The sequence below is a fragment of the Pongo abelii genome, chromosome 13 (genome assembly GCF_028885655.2).
Source record: "Pongo abelii isolate AG06213 chromosome 13, NHGRI_mPonAbe1-v2.0_pri, whole genome shotgun sequence".
In the NCBI taxonomy this organism is placed as follows: Eukaryota; Metazoa; Chordata; class Mammalia; order Primates; family Hominidae; genus Pongo; species Pongo abelii.
Genome location: NC_071998.2, coordinates 53,942,747 through 53,959,831, shown reverse-complemented (window position 1 = coordinate 53,959,831; position 17,085 = coordinate 53,942,747). Strand labels below are relative to the sequence as shown.

The following is a 17,085-nucleotide window of genomic DNA, read 5'->3' as shown; positions in this document are numbered from 1 at the left end:
ATGTAGCCTTTTAAAAAAGGAGTCTTAAAAATGCTTTTTTTTTTAAAGGCAAGAGAAATCTTGTAGTACTAACTGCCTTGAGCTGCCAATTACCTATTTCTGAGAATTTGGTGACTCTTATTGGTAATGACGGCATTTACAACATTTGGCATTTCCCCTTTTTCAGCTCAGTTACCATAGAATGCTTCCAAGCTTTACTGCTTCCTCTGTAAGTCATTTCAGTTATGCCAGGATATTTGATGATTTCGTTTATGTAGAATTAGGTAACAAAGCCAATTATGCTATCCTTATTATTGAAGGATTAATCTTATGACTTAAACATAAGCTTTGGTTATATTTGGGTGTAGTCTTTGGCTAAGTACCCATTAAGACTAGTAGCAAACACTTGGAAGGTGGCTAACTGGGATTGGGAATACATGTCTCAACTTGAGAAACCAAATAGTGCTAAGGGACTCAGGGTGATCAGACCTGTGACCCTGGCCTCATTTATATCTTGTTTTAACTGAGGTGATCAGATAGTACCCTAGAAATGGACTGGAATTATTGAATCTTCTTCTGTAACATCACAATCTTCCTGGTTTTCAGAATAAAAGTTTTTGTGCTTTTGATATAAATATATACTCTATAATAAAATGTTTTACTAATTTATATAGTAGTGTTTGTCAGCCTGTACTTTTTTTTTTTAAACCCATGACCTAGTCATAGACATTTTTTTCTTTTTGTTCTGTTCTGAAGCAAGCTCTTATTTTTCCCTTTCTACCAAACAGAGAATGGGCAGACACAGGAGCCATATTCCCAGTTTCACAGAAATGTTACTTGAATTATTATTTTCCCTTCTTTCCCAGGATTTGCCTGTAAGCATTCAAATTGTTTTGAATTTCATTTTGCCTTCTTTAAGTTAGAGGTATTTAATGACTGAAGACTGGCAGGAGAGAAAGTATCAACAACTGAGTAAACTATTCTTGAGGGGTACTGAAAAGATGTTCTTTGAAACTTGATTTATATATTTTTACTTGCAAAAGAATATACTGTGTTTTGAGTATGAAAGTGTGATTGGGTTTGTTGTGGGAAACACTGACTGATGTCATAATTTGCACTTAAAGACTATAAATTACATAGTTAGCCGTACTTTAGTACTAGAAACAGTAAATTGACATCCTTGAACTAATTCCTACCTTTTTTTTGTTTCTGAAGAAATAAAGAGTATACTAAGCAAAGGGATAATTTATATTTCAGGTTGGACAATTTACCCTAAACAAATTAAACCGTGGAAAGTGCAAACACATGAGTGAAACATTTTTTTACCTCAAAGTATCATCAAAGATTCTTGTTTCATTTGATAAAATTAATATTTGAATAAAAAAATTTTAAATCAAATAGCTGTCCATTTATTCTCTGTTAACTCAGTGTCATTTTTTCAGTGGTAGTGAAGATAATACTGCCTTAAAATTATTACTCTTGGGTAGACGGGTAACATTCTCTTCTAATTATACCATTAGTGGGCTCTTTCAAATTTTGCCTAATGAGCTCACAATCTCTTATAACTTCCCTTTAGGAAAATCAGGTCCTCCTCTTCTTTCAGACTGGCATATCACCGTTTTAAAAATGAATGAACGGCCAGGTGCGGTAGCTCACGCCTGTAATCCCGGCACTTTGGGAGGCCGAGGCAGGTGGATCCTGAGGTCAGGAGATCGAGACCATCCTAGCCAACATGGTGAAACCCTGTCTCTACCCAAAATACAAAAATTAGCTGGGCATGGTGGCGCGTGGCTGTAGTCCCAGTTACTCAGGAGGCTGAGGCAGGAGAATCACTTGAACCCCAGGAGGCAGAGGTTGCAGTGAGCCAAGATGGCGCCACTCCAGCCTGGCAACAGAGTGAAACTCCATCTAAAAATGAAAATGAACATGCTGCCCAAAGAACATCAATCTGTTTTAGTAAGTGGATTTTCTAACAGGATGAAAAAAGTTGATTGTAGGTTTAGGCAAGGTGATCCTGAAGTTAACCTTGGGGTATTTTCAGAGGAGAACAAAATGTCAGTTTACTTTTCTAAGTCAGTCATGTATTTCAGTTCTTAAATTGGTGTGGGACAGAACCGAGGTACTTGTCTGGGTTGAGGTTGGGCTTTCCATTTCATGGGCTTTCCATTTCAATTTTGCCATTATAGCAAACATACTTTTAACAAAACACTTAAATCCATCCATTTCTCATCTGTAATGGACATGTATATACAATTGCATAGTTCTGAGAAGTTGATTTATCTGAAAATTATTTGCTCACTATGTGAGGCAAGGGGGTCGGGAGGGGACACAAGGGTGAATATAAGTTCATTATGGATTGTTTACCATCTAATATGAAGTGAAACCATTCTCATAAGCTTTGAAGAATTAGACTTGTTTGATCTTCTCTAAATATAGAAAATGATTGTTAAAATTCCCACATCTTTCACATAGTTAACAGCATGATTCTTGTTATTTACACATCAGACATTTAACTTGGAATCCTTTAGAAAAAGATGACACAGTGCTGGACTGATTTACACTTAGGCATGACAGTTTATTCAGTGCTATATATGGAAAAATCCGTGTTTGTTTATATCATTTAGTGAGCTAAAAACAAAAAGCAGGAGGGAGATAAGGACTCTACAAAGCATACTGGCTTTTACCAGAAGCTTTAAGCATAGCTACACTATTTTAACTGTTTAAAAATTTTTTAACCATAACTTCCAAGATGAAAATCTTTAACTGCAAAGATAGAAAAGCTATTTCTACAGTTTATCGGGGCCTGAGGATTTATTTTTATTTTTATTTTTTGGTCAATGAGAAGACACAACATATTCTAAAATACAAATTCTTGCTGTTGGTTGCAACTATAGCAATTTAACATAATTTGAAATCTATAATTACAATGATTTGTTGTTAATATAGGGCAGTTTTGTCACAAGTTATGAGGATCCAAAATATCTTGCTAGAATGCCATTAATATATAGCTGGGGGAAAAGTAGCCACCGGGTGGGGTTTAGAAATTTGAGCCAGTATTTAAACTATTTGAAATGGAACCGACAGAAATTTCTGGATGGTGCTAACAACTGCCAGTTTGCATTTCCCACAGTACACTCTGCTTACAAGAGGTATAGCAAAATAACTTTTAATCTATAAAACAAATGAGTTGAGGTGCTGTTCTCACTGGCTTTTTTTTTGAGACAGAGTCTCCCTCTGTTGCCCAGGCTGGAGTGCAGTGGCACGATCTCGACTCACTGCAACCTCCGCCTTCCGGGTTCATGCCATTCTCCTGCCTCAACCTCCCAAGTAGCTGGGACTACAGGTGCCCGCCACCATGCCCGGCTAAATTTTTTTTTTTTTTTTTTTTTTGTATTTTTAGTAGAGACGGGGTTTCACCGTGTTAGCCAGGATGGTCTCGATCTCCTGACCTTGTGATCCGCCCACCTCGGCCTGCCAAAGTGCTGCGATCACAGGCGTGAGCCACCGCACCCGGCTTCTCATTGGCTTTTAACAAAAGTATAGTAGTTTCTCCTAGCCATGGCATTCAGCTCCATACATGTATTTCCATGTGGTACGTAAATCTTGATGATGGTCATTACAGAATTATTTTTTTGGGTGGGAGCAGTGGCTTACACCTGTAATCTCAGCACTTGGAAAGCTGAATCAGGAAGACTGAGGCCAGGAGACTAGCCTGGGCAACATATCGAGACACCGTCCACAAAAAATAAAATTAGCCAGGCATGGTGGTGCATGCCTGTAGTTTCAGCTACTTGGGAGGCTGAGGTGGAAGAATTGCTTGAGCCCAGGAGTTCAACGTTACAGTGACCCAATTATGCCACTGCACTCTAGTCTGGGCAACAAAGTGAGGCTCTGTCTAAAAAAAATAAAGAAAAAAGTTGTATTACAGTCATACTCATTCCTAAAGTAATGAATGTATGTGCAAAACTTTGGGCTAAGTGTTTGGGGGTGGGGAGGGAATGGTCACAGGAAATAAGAGTCTTAATTCTCATAGCCATGTTCTTCCACTCCTCACTTTGATTTCCAAATCCCCTAAGGGTATTATGAAGGCCGGTATGGCTACCATAGCAGGAGATGAAGTATTACATAAACTGAAACCAGCCTATGAACTGTTTTAAGATCATTTACTAGAACAGTCATTCAGAAGCCATTGAGACATCAGGCAGCAGAAAGGAAGGTGGGATGGAGCAGGCCCTGTGAAGGACCAAGGACAAAGTAATAGACACAGTTATGAAATTTCATTTTATTCTGATAAAGACTAATATATGCTTGATAACCTAGTGATAATCCATAAGTTTGGTATTTCACAACATTTTTTAGAAAGCACATAAGATTAACATTCAAATAAGGCATTATAGAAAGTTTTATGAAGAATGAAGTGTTTCCTATAATTCTTTTAAAAAACCTTGGTTCATCTGAAAGATCGATGAATTTTTTAAATATCAGAAGAAAAGGGAAATAAAATTTTCACCCCAAAATACATAAGAACCACTTACTGGCACTTGTATTTTAACTACCTGGGAAAAAAATGGAACAGATTTTTAAAGGCAATAACAACTTGTAAAACGGCTTGTTTCATTTGATTTGGCACCAAGTAAAGTAAGAGTAAATATGCCATGGAAGACATAATCAAGTTTTTCCTCCACCTCTCATATTTCCCCATTTCTACCAGACCACACAGTACATCAGCAACCATCCTTTAGATTCCAATTTTTAAATGGCTGCTCAGATGACACCAATAGAGTTCTTCCTCCCTAAAGTATGGTGGCAGTGAATGCTAACAGGTATCAATTTCTTTCATCAGGAACAAAGAACTCCTTCAGGAAACTCACTTACTTTCCTGGTCCTTGTTAACCTATCATGTAAATTCTTTTTATTGGTACACCTGTTTACTAATTATGATTGATTGCTGTTTATGCCAAGGGAGCATTTCCCAGGCATGTCTCATCTATTTACTAACAACAAAGTATGCTTACTTTATTTACATAGTGCCACGGGTTTTCTCTTTTTTCTTCTCTTTTTTTTTTTTGGCGGGGGAGATGGTACTGTAACTTGTTGTTTATCAGGGCAGATCATACATTTGGATCAAAAAGAAAAACCAGCAAGTAGATCCTAAAACACATTTCTTAACCTGAGTCACAACTGAAAACATAGACTTTAATTACATTTTGTTGAAAATTCATTCAACTTTGGCGCTTGTAAAAGCACTTTTGTAAATTTTTGACATAAATCATAACCCTCAGTACATAGGTATTTTCAAAGGAAACAAGTCATCTTAAAGTAATATTTTTCTATATGCTAATTGATACATTTTTATAGCAAATTGAAAATTCTGAGTAAACTGAAAGTATGCTTAACAACAAAATAAATACAGCATATATGGTTAACATATACATTTCTTAGTGTAAAGGCAGCAGTGAATTTGTGTCTCACAATAAATCTGTAAATCCAGTTGCTTTCTTTCTGGAATTTTATATAGTGTCTCACCATGTTCCACAATGCTGGAAATGTCTTTTTTGGCATCAGTCTATGCACAAATTTCTGATTACGTATTTTCTCCAAATGACATGTAACTTTTTTTAACTTTTCCAGAAAAATATGGAAACTTTATCAACCACTTATTAACTGAACAAAAAGTTAGATTACTACCAAATGCTCTTTTAATTTTGCTCCAACAGATGTTTTAAAAGTTCAGACATCGCTGATGTTTTTGAGGATAACTGCATACAACACACTAGATGATTTCAAAAGATGAATCTTAGTATCCAAATCATTTGGCACATCCTTAGTATCCAGAATAAAATCAGTAGAAATAAAAGTAACATAATTTTCAAAGAATTCATACATACTAGAAGTCTTAGAAAAAGCAGCTTCTAAATGCAAGGACTAGGAGGTTTGCTCATCGTACTATTAATAGTTACACACATTTCTCCTCATGGAGTAACTGAAGCTTTCTGGCTTGTTTGTGGAACTTTAGTTTGTAGGAAAGCATACACATAGGGCCAAATCTTGTTGGTTTCTGTTCCGGAGAATGTTTCCAGCACCCCTTTTTTCCTAAAGATGAAACAAAAACAAAACAAACAAACACAGGTCTGAGTCTTCCTAATAAGCTCTTTCAAAGCCTTTCTGTAAATGATGATAATGTAGATATAGGAGTCTTGGTAAGTATAGGTTTGTGTAATTAGGAGAGAAAGGCACTTGGCTGGGCATTGGAAAATGTAGATTTTAGTTTCAGTTGTGCTCTCTGGCTTACAAAAATGGGTGCTTAAAAAACAGCACCTATCATTTATTTTATTTATTGAACATGCACTGTGTGTCAAAGGCTGTGCTACATGCTTTACATATTATAGTTCGTTTAATCCTTTCCAAAGCTCAAATTTTCTTATTTTACTAATAAAATCATCCCTTTGTAATGTAACTTAGACCAAATCACCAAGTTGGTAGTACATTTCCAAACAGAACCTATAAGATACCGGAACATCCGTCAGCTTTTTTTTTTCTACTTACTCCTTTGCAAAAGCTACTTTCTAATACTTGAGTATCTTTCCTTTTTGGCTAGGCCAACATTTATTTTCTCCTCTATTCCACTCTTCTGAATATTAACAGAAAGGGGAATAAAAAGTGTTGGTTTTATTGGGTTTCCTATTGACTGTCTTCATTTCTTCCCAGGCAGATTTGTCTAGCTTGTCACTAGACCAGCAGCCAAAATCTATTTTATTTACTCCAGTTTCCTGTGGATAATATGGTGAGGAGTGACATCAGAATCCTGGGGTTGCTTTTCAAGCCACACAGATTCCCTCCAGAGATTCCGGCCTTCCTCTTGTTAACACCCATCCTCTAGCCCATGCGTACACCTACACATATACACACCTACACATATACACACCTACACATATACACCTACACATATACACACCTACACATACACACCTACACATATACACCTACATATATACACACCTACACATATACACACCTACACATATACACACCTACACATATACACACCTACACATATACGCCTACACACATATGCACTGGTTTAAAGCCTGCATAAGGACAACCTAAGAACTCTGGTTTATTACTTTGTGAAAACAGGATTCCTCATACCTTTGTAGCCCTTCTTACTAGGTTTTCAGGGGTTTCACTAAGGACAAAAGCATTCTTTTCTTGATACCTCATAAAATTTGCCACAGTTAACTTAAATAACACCCACTGTTTTCTCAGTAAGAAACATCTGCTAAGGAGGGAAATTATGCAAATACAGCATTCTTGGGATATTAGAAACCCTCCTGCTTCTAAATTCACTGGCACCTGGTACAGCTTTCAAGGGAGCAAGCTTCTTAACTGTTGTAAGCCTCTTGAAGAGCCACTTTAAAAATCAAGCCAGTGTCACAAGTGGGTTAATTACTGAGGGCACAATTGCAGGCGCCTATTCGATCCTAAATCGTGGGTGAACATTTGTCATTTTAATTTCTGTGTAATAAAATGGAACCAGCTTCAACAATTGGTCCTCCAAAGAGTAAGGGCATCATGTTGTTTGTAAACATAGACCAGTTACTCTATAATGTCCCACAGCTAAGAGGTTTTTTTAAAACAACCAACAATACAACTGTCAGCATTTTTAAATACCAATGCTGACTATTACTAACATTCTTGCAAATAAACTTTCAGTTTTTAGTCAAGTCTCGCTGAGTTCTATGTGTGGGAGCTGAGAATGAAAAGATTGAATTAGGCCGGGTGTGGTGGCTCACGTCTGTAATCCCAGCACTTTGGGAGGCCAAGGAGGGTGGATCACTTGAGGTCAGGAGTTCAAGACCAGCCTGGCCAACATGGCGAAACCCCGTCTCTACTGAAAATACAAAAATTAGCAGGGTGTGGTGGCACGTGCCTGTAGTCCTAGCTACTGGGGAGGCTGAGGCATGAGAATCACTTGAACCTGCGATGAGGAGGCTGCAGTGAGCTGGGATGGCACCACTGCACTCCAACCTGAGAGAGAGTGAGACTCCGTCTCAAAAAAAAAAAAAAAAAAGAAAGAAAGAAAGAAAAAGAAAAGAAAAGCTTGAATTAACAGCAAGAGGCAGCAAAAGCCAAAAGCAGCCTAGAAAGACTTCTAAAATATCTCCTAAGACAGGGGCCCGTGTCTTTCACTTCATCTTCGAAGCCCCCTCAACTTCCCTTACTACTTTTTTTTTTTTTTTTTTTTTTTAAGACAGGGTCTCACTGACACCCGCGCTCTAGACTGCAGTGGAGCAATCATAGATCACTGCAGTCTCGACCCGCTGGGTCCAAGCAATCCTCTTACCTCAGACTCCCCAGTAGCTGCGACTATAGGCGTGTGCCACTATGCCTGGCTAATATTTTTTTTTATGTTTTGTAGAGACAGAGTTTCACCATGTTGCCCAGGCTGATCTTGAATTCCTGCCTTTTCAGTCCTCCTGCCTTAGCCTCCCAAAGTGCTGGGATTACAGGCATGAGCCACTGTCCCAGGCCCCTTCCCATATTTTGATATTTTGACAGAATGAATCCCAACAACCCCTGGTACTTCACTGCTTTGGGGGATTATCATTCATAGCCTTGCAGTGGTGGTGTTATCTGCCCAGCAACAATGCATTCTCCCTTCCTCTGGTTACTTTTGGGAAACAATCTCTCCACCAAACACAGTCGACGAGGTTCAGGAGAGACTGTCCCCACTCCCCATCTTCAAGGATGGACATGATCAGAGCTAATCGGTGCCAACCCCAAGACTTTTGCTGGCAAAAGAGGCTGTTTGCTGCTGGGGTTTCTGACTGGTAGGAGGTAAACTGGAAAGTTGAGAGGCTGCTACACAGGGAGGGCACACCTGAGACTGAAGCCAGCACAGGACAATGGAGCTGAGTGACTGAGGCCTGATGATATGTGTTTTTGAACACCTGGACCCATCCATCTATCTTTCACTTTTTAGTTACATTACCAATAAATTCCCCTTTTGCTTAAGCTGGTGTGAATTAGGTTCTTAGTTAATATAAGCACATATCATATTGTATGATAAATACTGTTTACCCAGCTCCCCACCTCACCCACATACATAGCTTCTTGGAGCCTGACAGGGACTGGATCTAATTGTCCATGTGGACCAAGGGCCTAGCATAGTGTCAAGACAGTAAACAATAATTGCTGACAATGAATGATTTAATAGACACCAGGGCTGTTGTAGGACTTTCCAGGATCTCTCACTTAATTCTTTTAACAACCCTATAAAGTAGATGCTATTTAATATTGCCTGATTTTACAAATAAGGGATTTGTGGCATGGAGGTTAAATAGCTTGCCTAGGGCAAAAGAGATGGCAATTTTCAGAACCAGCCTCATTAAACAAATGACAAAATTATAGTAACAGCTACTATAAAAAATGGTTTGCCAACCTTGTAATTTTATGCTCCAGAAACAATTAAGATGGTTTGAAAGGCCAGGCATGGTGGCTCATACCTGTAATCCCAATGCTTTGGGAGGCCGAGGCAGGAGGGTTGCCTGAAGCCAGGAGTTTGAGAGTAGCCCGTGCAACATGGCAAAAGCCCCAGCTCCAAAAAAATTTTTTTTAAATGGCCAGGTCTGGTGGCACCGGCCTATAGTCCTGGCTACTTGGGAGGCTGAGACAGGAGAATTGCTTGAGCCCAGGAATTCAAGGCTGCAGTGAACTATGATAGAACCACTGCACTCCAACCTGGGTGACAGAGTGAGACCCTGTCTCTAAAATAAATAAACAAATAAATAAATAACAGTTTGGAAACTATTGCTTCAGATTTTTACTGCATACATACCCTATTACAACAACAACAATAGCTAACATTTCTACAGTGCTTTCTATGTGTCAGGCACAGTTCTAAGAGTTACCCATATTAATCTTTCAAACCTTTATTCTCTTCCCCAATTTACAGAGGAAAAAACAGGCAGAGGTTAAGCAGAAGGTGAAGGTGAAGATGGTGAGCTGGGACTTGAACTTAGGTATTCTGGCTCCAGAGTCTGTGTTCTGCCCAAGATACTGTTCTGCCCTGATCAGGATCAGTATTCATTAAGTACATAAATGAAAGGGGAGGCAGTCAATTCTCTGAAAAAGCAGGAAGGCTCAGTAAGAAAACTGGATTATTTCTTAGCCTAAGTCAAATACTCATTCAGTACAGTTCCTATACGTGTTGCAGACAAAACAAAAGCAGACAAAACAATGTTAAAATGTAAGCTTTTAAAGACTGCTAGCCAATTACATAGTCTGAGGGATTAGCTGCCATCTGAGATTCTTCCACACCATAGCATCCTGTATTGGCAAATGTGGTGGGCAATATTAAGTTTGCCTCCCCAGCATTCATTCCAGCCCTGCCTCCCCTACCGACAATCCCCAGCTTACAATTATTCAATGCAGGATTTTTCAGCTTTATGATGGTGCGAAAGCAACATGCATTCAGTAGAAATTGTACCTCGAGCACCTGTACAACCATTCTGCTTTTCAATTTCAGTACCATATTCAGTAAATTATGTGAGATATTCAACACTTTATTACAAAACAGGCTTTGTGTTAAATGATTTCGCCCAACTGTAGGCTAATCTAAGTGTTCTGAGCATGTTTAAGGCAGGCTAAGTTATGGTGCTTGGTATTTTCAAATTACAATGGATTTATCAGGATGTAATTTCACTGTAAATTGCGGAACATCTGCACATAGCAGAGTATGGGTGAGACTGTTGCACCGCCAACTCTAGATGTGGACTAGTCAGTGTAATCAGTGTAATCCTTCCCACTCCAATGACTGGTTCTGCACTAGGCAGTAACCCAAGCCTGTAACAGTTAGTGCCAGGCACTCCCTGACTGTAGTTCAAGTTGGCTCCATCTGAGCGGTGCTCTGGGCTTCTATTCACTGGAGGAAAGGTTACCCCTCAGCCCTTCATAGAAGAGGAAGCCCTGGCTGTTCCTACAAATGTCTGCTACCATGCAGGAAGCCTAAGGACAAAGCCAATACACACACAGGAAGGCAAAACCAAGAGAACGGCTACACTGATCAAACCCAGGTGTGATTGAAGCCCAACCTACCTTCTGGACTTCTGTTACACAAGCTAATGTATTTCCTTTATTACTTAAGCCCATGTGAACTGGGTCTTTTGGCATTTTAGCATTTCAGCTGTAGAGGAAGGAAAATCAAAACTAGACTTAGTGCACCACTATGCAAGAGAAGTTCTGAAAAGCAAAAACTCACTGGTAATATTCCAGGACTGGCTTTGTTTGGTCTTCATAAGCCTTTAGCCTCTTGATAACCGTCTCTGGTTTATCATCCTCACGCTGAATGAGAGGCTCCCCAGTCAGGTCATCAATGCCCTAAACAGGATTAGAAGAGACTAGTATCAGATATCATATTTCTGAAGGATATTTTCATAAGCAGTTCCATTATTTTTAAACAGACATCTATGTGCAAGTGCCAAGCATAAAAATGTGCTAACTTTTAAATAAATGGGATCCAACCTCAAGAGAGATCATCGCAACAGAAACAGGGGATGCCAGTTTCATTTCCACAGTTAGCAGTCACTTTAGCCTTAGAGTAAAAGGTTTTCTAAGCAGCCTCTAAGTAAGTTTATATATATTCAAAAAGATTCAGCTATAAACTGGGAATTTCAACTGCAAGTCCTAAATAAACCAAGGTGTTATGAATCTCTATCAGCCCAACTCCTAACACACTCCTTGGCAGAGTAGGAAATCAACAAATGTTTCTGAATGAGTAACAAACCCCTGTTGCTCCTGGGGCACCTTTAGCACCAAGCTCAGTGGACTAGATCAGTCAACTATACCAAGTAACCTGAGAATATACCCTCAGGAGTTTTGGTCAGTCAGAAGATTTCCAAGTTCACTAAACTTACGTCTGTTAGGGCAAGAGGACTCAGCGACAGCCTGCTATGTGACAGTTCCACAACAACTACTCACCACAGTTTTGGGAGGGTTGAATTCAATGTTGTAGACTCGGCCACTGGCGGGATGAATCCAGCGAGCAGTAAGGCGTTGTTTAATGACCTCAAAGGGCACATTCAGGTTAATCACTGTGTCGATCTGATAAGCTCTATCTAGGGCTTCTGCCTGTGGAAGTGTCCTTGGAAAACCTTTATAAAGTAAAAAAAGAAAAAGAAAAAGAAAAAAGAAAGGAAGTACAAGGTGGGGGGTGGGGGGCAGGTGGAGAGAGAAGAAAGAAAAAGAAAGAATTAATGTTGGACAATCTGAACAAAAGGAATGAGGCTCACTAGGCAGGCGGATCACAGCTGCAGTGCAACTGTGATGGTTACCTGTCAACTTGACTAGGGCATGAGTGCCCAGATATTTGGCAAATATTATGCTGGGTATATCTGTCAGGCTACTTTTGTTATGAAATTATCATGTAAATAGGCAGACTGATAAAGTACATTGCCCTTCTTAATATGGGTGGGCCTTATCTAATCAATTTTAAGGCCTGAGTAGAACAAAAGGCTGACCCTCACCCAAATAACAAAGAATTCCTCCTGCCTGCTACCTCTAACTGGGACACAGTACTTTTCCTGCCTTTAAACTCAAACTGAACTCATTATCTTCACTCAAATTCCAGGGGCTGGCCGGGCGCAGTGGTTCACGCCTGTAATCCCAGCATTTTGGGAGGCCAAGGAGGGCGGATCACCTGAGGTCAGGAGTTCAAGACTAGCCTAGCCAACATGGTGAAATCCCATCTCTACAAAAATACAAAAATTAGCCTGGCATGATGGCAGGTGCCTGTAATCCCAACCAGTTGGGAGGCTGAGGTGGGAGAATCGCTTGAACCCGGGAGGGGAGGTTGTAGTGAACCAAGATCCTACACCACTGCACTCCAGCCTGGGTGACAGAGCAAGACTCCTTCTCAAAAACAAACAAACAAACACTCCACAGGCTATTTCTGAACTATGACAAAATGAAACTAAAGTCCAGCTAAAGGAAAACTATTAATGCAAAAGGACAAAAACCTAACAGATAAACAGATGTGTTATATAGCTAAACAATGTGGTTCAAAAACAGAGAGACAGGCAAATGTACCTGATGAGTGAATTCAGAAATACACCCAAGCATATTAGGGAATTTAAAAGAATACTTTGATCACAAACTTTTGACTTTGCAATGTTGTTACTGAGGACATTTTGTCCAGAATACCAGAAAAAAATTAAAATTAGTAGAAATAATATGTTTTCAAAAATGACAAAAGTTAGGCCACGCATGGTGGCTCACACCTGTAATCTCAGCACTTTGAGAGGCTAAGGCGGGAGGACTGCTTGAGCCCAGGAGTTTGAGACCAGCCTGGGCAACATAGCAAGACCCCTTCTCTATAAATAACGACGACAACAAAATTAGCAGGGCGTGGTGGTACATGCCTATGGTCCCAGCTACTCAGGAGGCTGAGGCAGGAGGATCGCCTGAGCTCAGGAGGTCAAGGCTGCAATAAGCCATGACGAGCCTACCACACTGCAGCCTGGTGACAGAGCAAGACACTGTCTCCAAAAAAAAAAAAAAAAACAGTGACAAAGGTTAAAACCGCACATGCATAATTTGTTAGAGCAAAAATATCACCTGAAAAATTACATTTTCTTGTTAACAATGAAATGTGGAAAAACTTGCCAGTGACCTAGACCTTACAATGTGCTAAAATGACAATGATAATGACTTAAACTATACCCAGGAAACCTGGATTTGGGAGAAATAATGGCCCTTTCCTGGGCAGCATCACCAGCCTACCTTGGTTTACCTTGTTCCTGCTGCCAAAGATAACCTGTCTCTCCACCCATGTAATCCTACTCATTCCTCAAGAACTCCCACAAACAGGAATGTTTTTCAGCCCCTTCCACCTCATAAAGAAGCAAGACTTTTCATTAAACTTTTTAAAACAAAATTTTGAATTCTGAACCATGCAACATATTGTTTTACAAAAGAGAAGATGCCAGGTGCGATGGCTCATACTTGTAATCCCAGCACTTTTGGAGGCTGAGGTGGGCAGATCACTTGAGGCCAGGAGTTTGAGATCAGTCTGGCCAAAATAGTGAAACCCTATCTCTACTAAAAATACAAAAATTAGCCACGTGTGGTGGTGGGCGCCTGTAATCCCAGCTACTCAGGAGGCTGAGGCAGGAGAATCACTTGAACTAAGGAGAAGGAGGTTGCAGTGAGAGGAGATCGCACCATCACACTCCAGCCTGGGCAACAGAGCCAGACACTGTCTCAATTAAAAAAAAAAAAAGTGCCTACTTCTCCACTACATTACTCTCTGTTCACATCAACTTCTTTTTTTTTTCTGAGACAAGAGTCTCACTCTGTCACCCAGGCTGGAGTGCAGTGGCGCGATCTCGGTTCACTGCAGCCTCTGCCTCCCGGTTCAAGCAATTCCTGTCTCAGCCTCCTGAGTAGCTAGGGTTACAGGTGTGTGCCATCACGCCTGGCTAATTTTTGTATTTTTAGTAGAGATGGGGTTTCACCATGTTGGCCAGGTTGGTCTTGAACTCCTGACCTCAGGTGATCCGCCCACCTTGGTCTCCCAAAGTGCTGGAATTAAAGGCATGAGCCACTGCCTCCGGCCCACATCAACTTCTAATTTACCTCTTAGCACTTATATCTGTGCTTATCCAAGTTTTTTTTTACTTGTTTACTACTTGTCTTCTACTAGAATGTACTTTCCACAAGGACAAGGACTTCAGAACCTTCTTAGATAAAGCAAGCAAGTCAGGGCTGCAGGGCTTGGCAAGGGCAGCACTGAGTGCATGCATGCCTGTGTGCGAAGGTGGGTGAATGGGGTTGAGTAGGAGAGAAGACTAGATTAGCTATCCTCTTCCAAAAAAGGATATTATGACTCAGATCTTCTTGAAGAAAAGGCTTATCCCAAGTTTATCCCAGTTTTAGTGAGAGCTCAGGACTCAACTGAAACAAATCTCTTTTGTGTCCTCTCTATATTAACAAAACTAAAAATCAACCTACCCTCAAGGATTCTGCCATACCCCTGGCTAGGGAAAGTTTACAGCTTATTGTAAATTACTCTTGGGTCTTGCTTCTTCTGTGGTGATCCTCCCATATCACAAAATATTCTCAAAGAAAGGGGAAAGGAACTAAAGTTACATCTGAAGGGAGCTTAGAAATCATGCAATTCACTTCTCTCTTTCCATTTGGATATAGAACTGGTCCCAGAGAAGATGACTGGTTTCAGGATAGTCCCAAGCACCCCTCTCCCCAAACCACCATCCTTGATGTCTGTCTGAAGCCCATGAAATGCTCATTCTCCTGCCAGCACTCATTATTTTGGGCAGGTGAAATGCTCATGAGACTCCACTTACCATCCAACAGCCAGCTATACTGGGTGAGATTTTTCAGCTCATGAAGGGCCAGCCGAGTCATGACATCATCTGGGATGAGTTTCCCTTGGTCAATGAAAGCCTTGGCTAACACGCCAATTTCTACAGCAACGGGGGGAAAAAATCAGTAAGTGCATTTGTTTTATCCCATTCCAGGCACCTCGGAACAAGTTGCCTAAAGGGGAAGTCTGAATGGCATACTCATCTGAAAATGTGCATCATCAACTTTTCTGATAAAAACAAAGGTTACGGCCGGGAGCAGTGGCTCCTACCTGTAACCCCAGCACTTTGGGAGGCCGAGGCGGGTGGATCACCTGAGGACAGGAGTTCGAGACTAGCCTGGCCAACATGGTGAAACCCAGTCTCTACAGAAATAAAAAAATTAGCCGGACATGATGGTGGGTGCCTATAATCCCAGCTACTTGGGAGTAGCTTGAACCCAGGTGGGAGAATCGCTTGAACCCAGGAGGCAGAGGTTGCAGTGAGCTGAGATCGTGCCATTGCACTTCAGCCTGGGCAACAGAATGAGACTCCGTCTCAAAAACAAAAACAAAAACAAAGGTTCCAAAATAATCTAAACTTCAGATTCTTCATTATGGAAAAATATATAAATGTAAATATATAGACAGAAAAAATATTGCAAAGGTATAGACCAATATGTTAATAGTAGTTATCTCTGTGTGATAGAATCGTTTTTAAAAATATATATGTACTTTTCTGTATTTTCTACCAGAAAAAATTATGAAATAGCTGAAATAATTTTCTTTAAAAATAAGAATTTGAAATCATCATTATTTTGAAATGATTCAGTTTAAATGCCTGCTATCATGTTATTGGAGAGACTTTTCCAATCCTGTAAAACAGGTGCTGCTATCGTGACACAATTCAGTTTTTAACCAGATTAGTATTGTGATTGTTATATTTTTATTAACAAAACACTCTGGAAAATGATTTATGAACAATTTAATAATATTACCTACAACTATATGTCACTCTTATGCAACAGTATTTTAATTTCTTCATGTTCCCTTACCAAACTATTTCTATACCTTCAGAAACATGATACCATCATAATCTGCGTATCTACAATTTTATGTTCTTTTTGTCACTTAGCATTATTTAATAAATACTTTTCAGTGGTTTTATATAGTCATTTTAGGTAACCATATTACACTCCAAATATAAGATACTTAGAAATAAATATATAAAACTAGACTTTATGACAGCAGTACTGCTGGACATTTAAATTGTGTAAATTAGTCTTGATTTTTCCTCATCACCAAAGACTCTTGTTCTTTTGCTTTTCTTTTATTTTATTCCTCTTTGGGATTATTTCCAATAAATAAATTCCCAGATGTCAGATTAAAGGGTCAAGGTATATATGAACATTTTCCTAACTCTTGGTATGAATTGCCATACTGACCCCAAAACAGATTCTAAATTGTCAGATTCATGAAACTTCAGATTTTTAACCAAGAACAGATTCTAAATTGTCAGATTCATGAAACTTCAGATATTTAACCAAGAACAGTAACTGCATGGACACGGGCTGTCATGTGGCACGTGTGCTGCTGGATTTGCAGACTGCACTTAGAAGAGGGCTTGGCAGATGGAGAGCTCAGGACTCACTAAAACAGCCTTATACTTAATGTGTGAACCTCTCTGTCTCCAGGCTTTTGACCACTGCTGTGGGGAGGGACAGCTTCAACCTCATCAACAGCATTTG

General features: G+C 39.8%; 1 protein-coding gene across 3 annotated transcripts in view; it reads right to left on the bottom strand.

Annotated features, from left to right (window-relative positions):
* Window positions 1-4,246: 4,246 nt before the first annotated feature.
* AK3 (adenylate kinase 3) overlaps window positions 4,247-17,085 on the bottom strand; it is a 29,678-nt gene continuing 16,839 nt past the window's right edge. Inside the window, exons 2-5 of one of the 3 annotated variants that reach the window (XM_054519532.2) lie at window positions 15,342-15,461; window positions 11,959-12,131; window positions 11,240-11,358; window positions 4,247-6,072 (exon numbers count right to left, since the gene is read on the bottom strand). In XM_054519532.2, the coding sequence (XP_054375507.1) occupies window positions 5,952-6,072; window positions 11,240-11,358; window positions 11,959-12,131; window positions 15,342-15,402 (474 nt within the window). In that variant the 5' untranslated portion in view covers window positions 15,403-15,461 and the 3' untranslated portion in view covers window positions 4,247-5,951. 3 annotated transcript variants of the gene reach the window in all.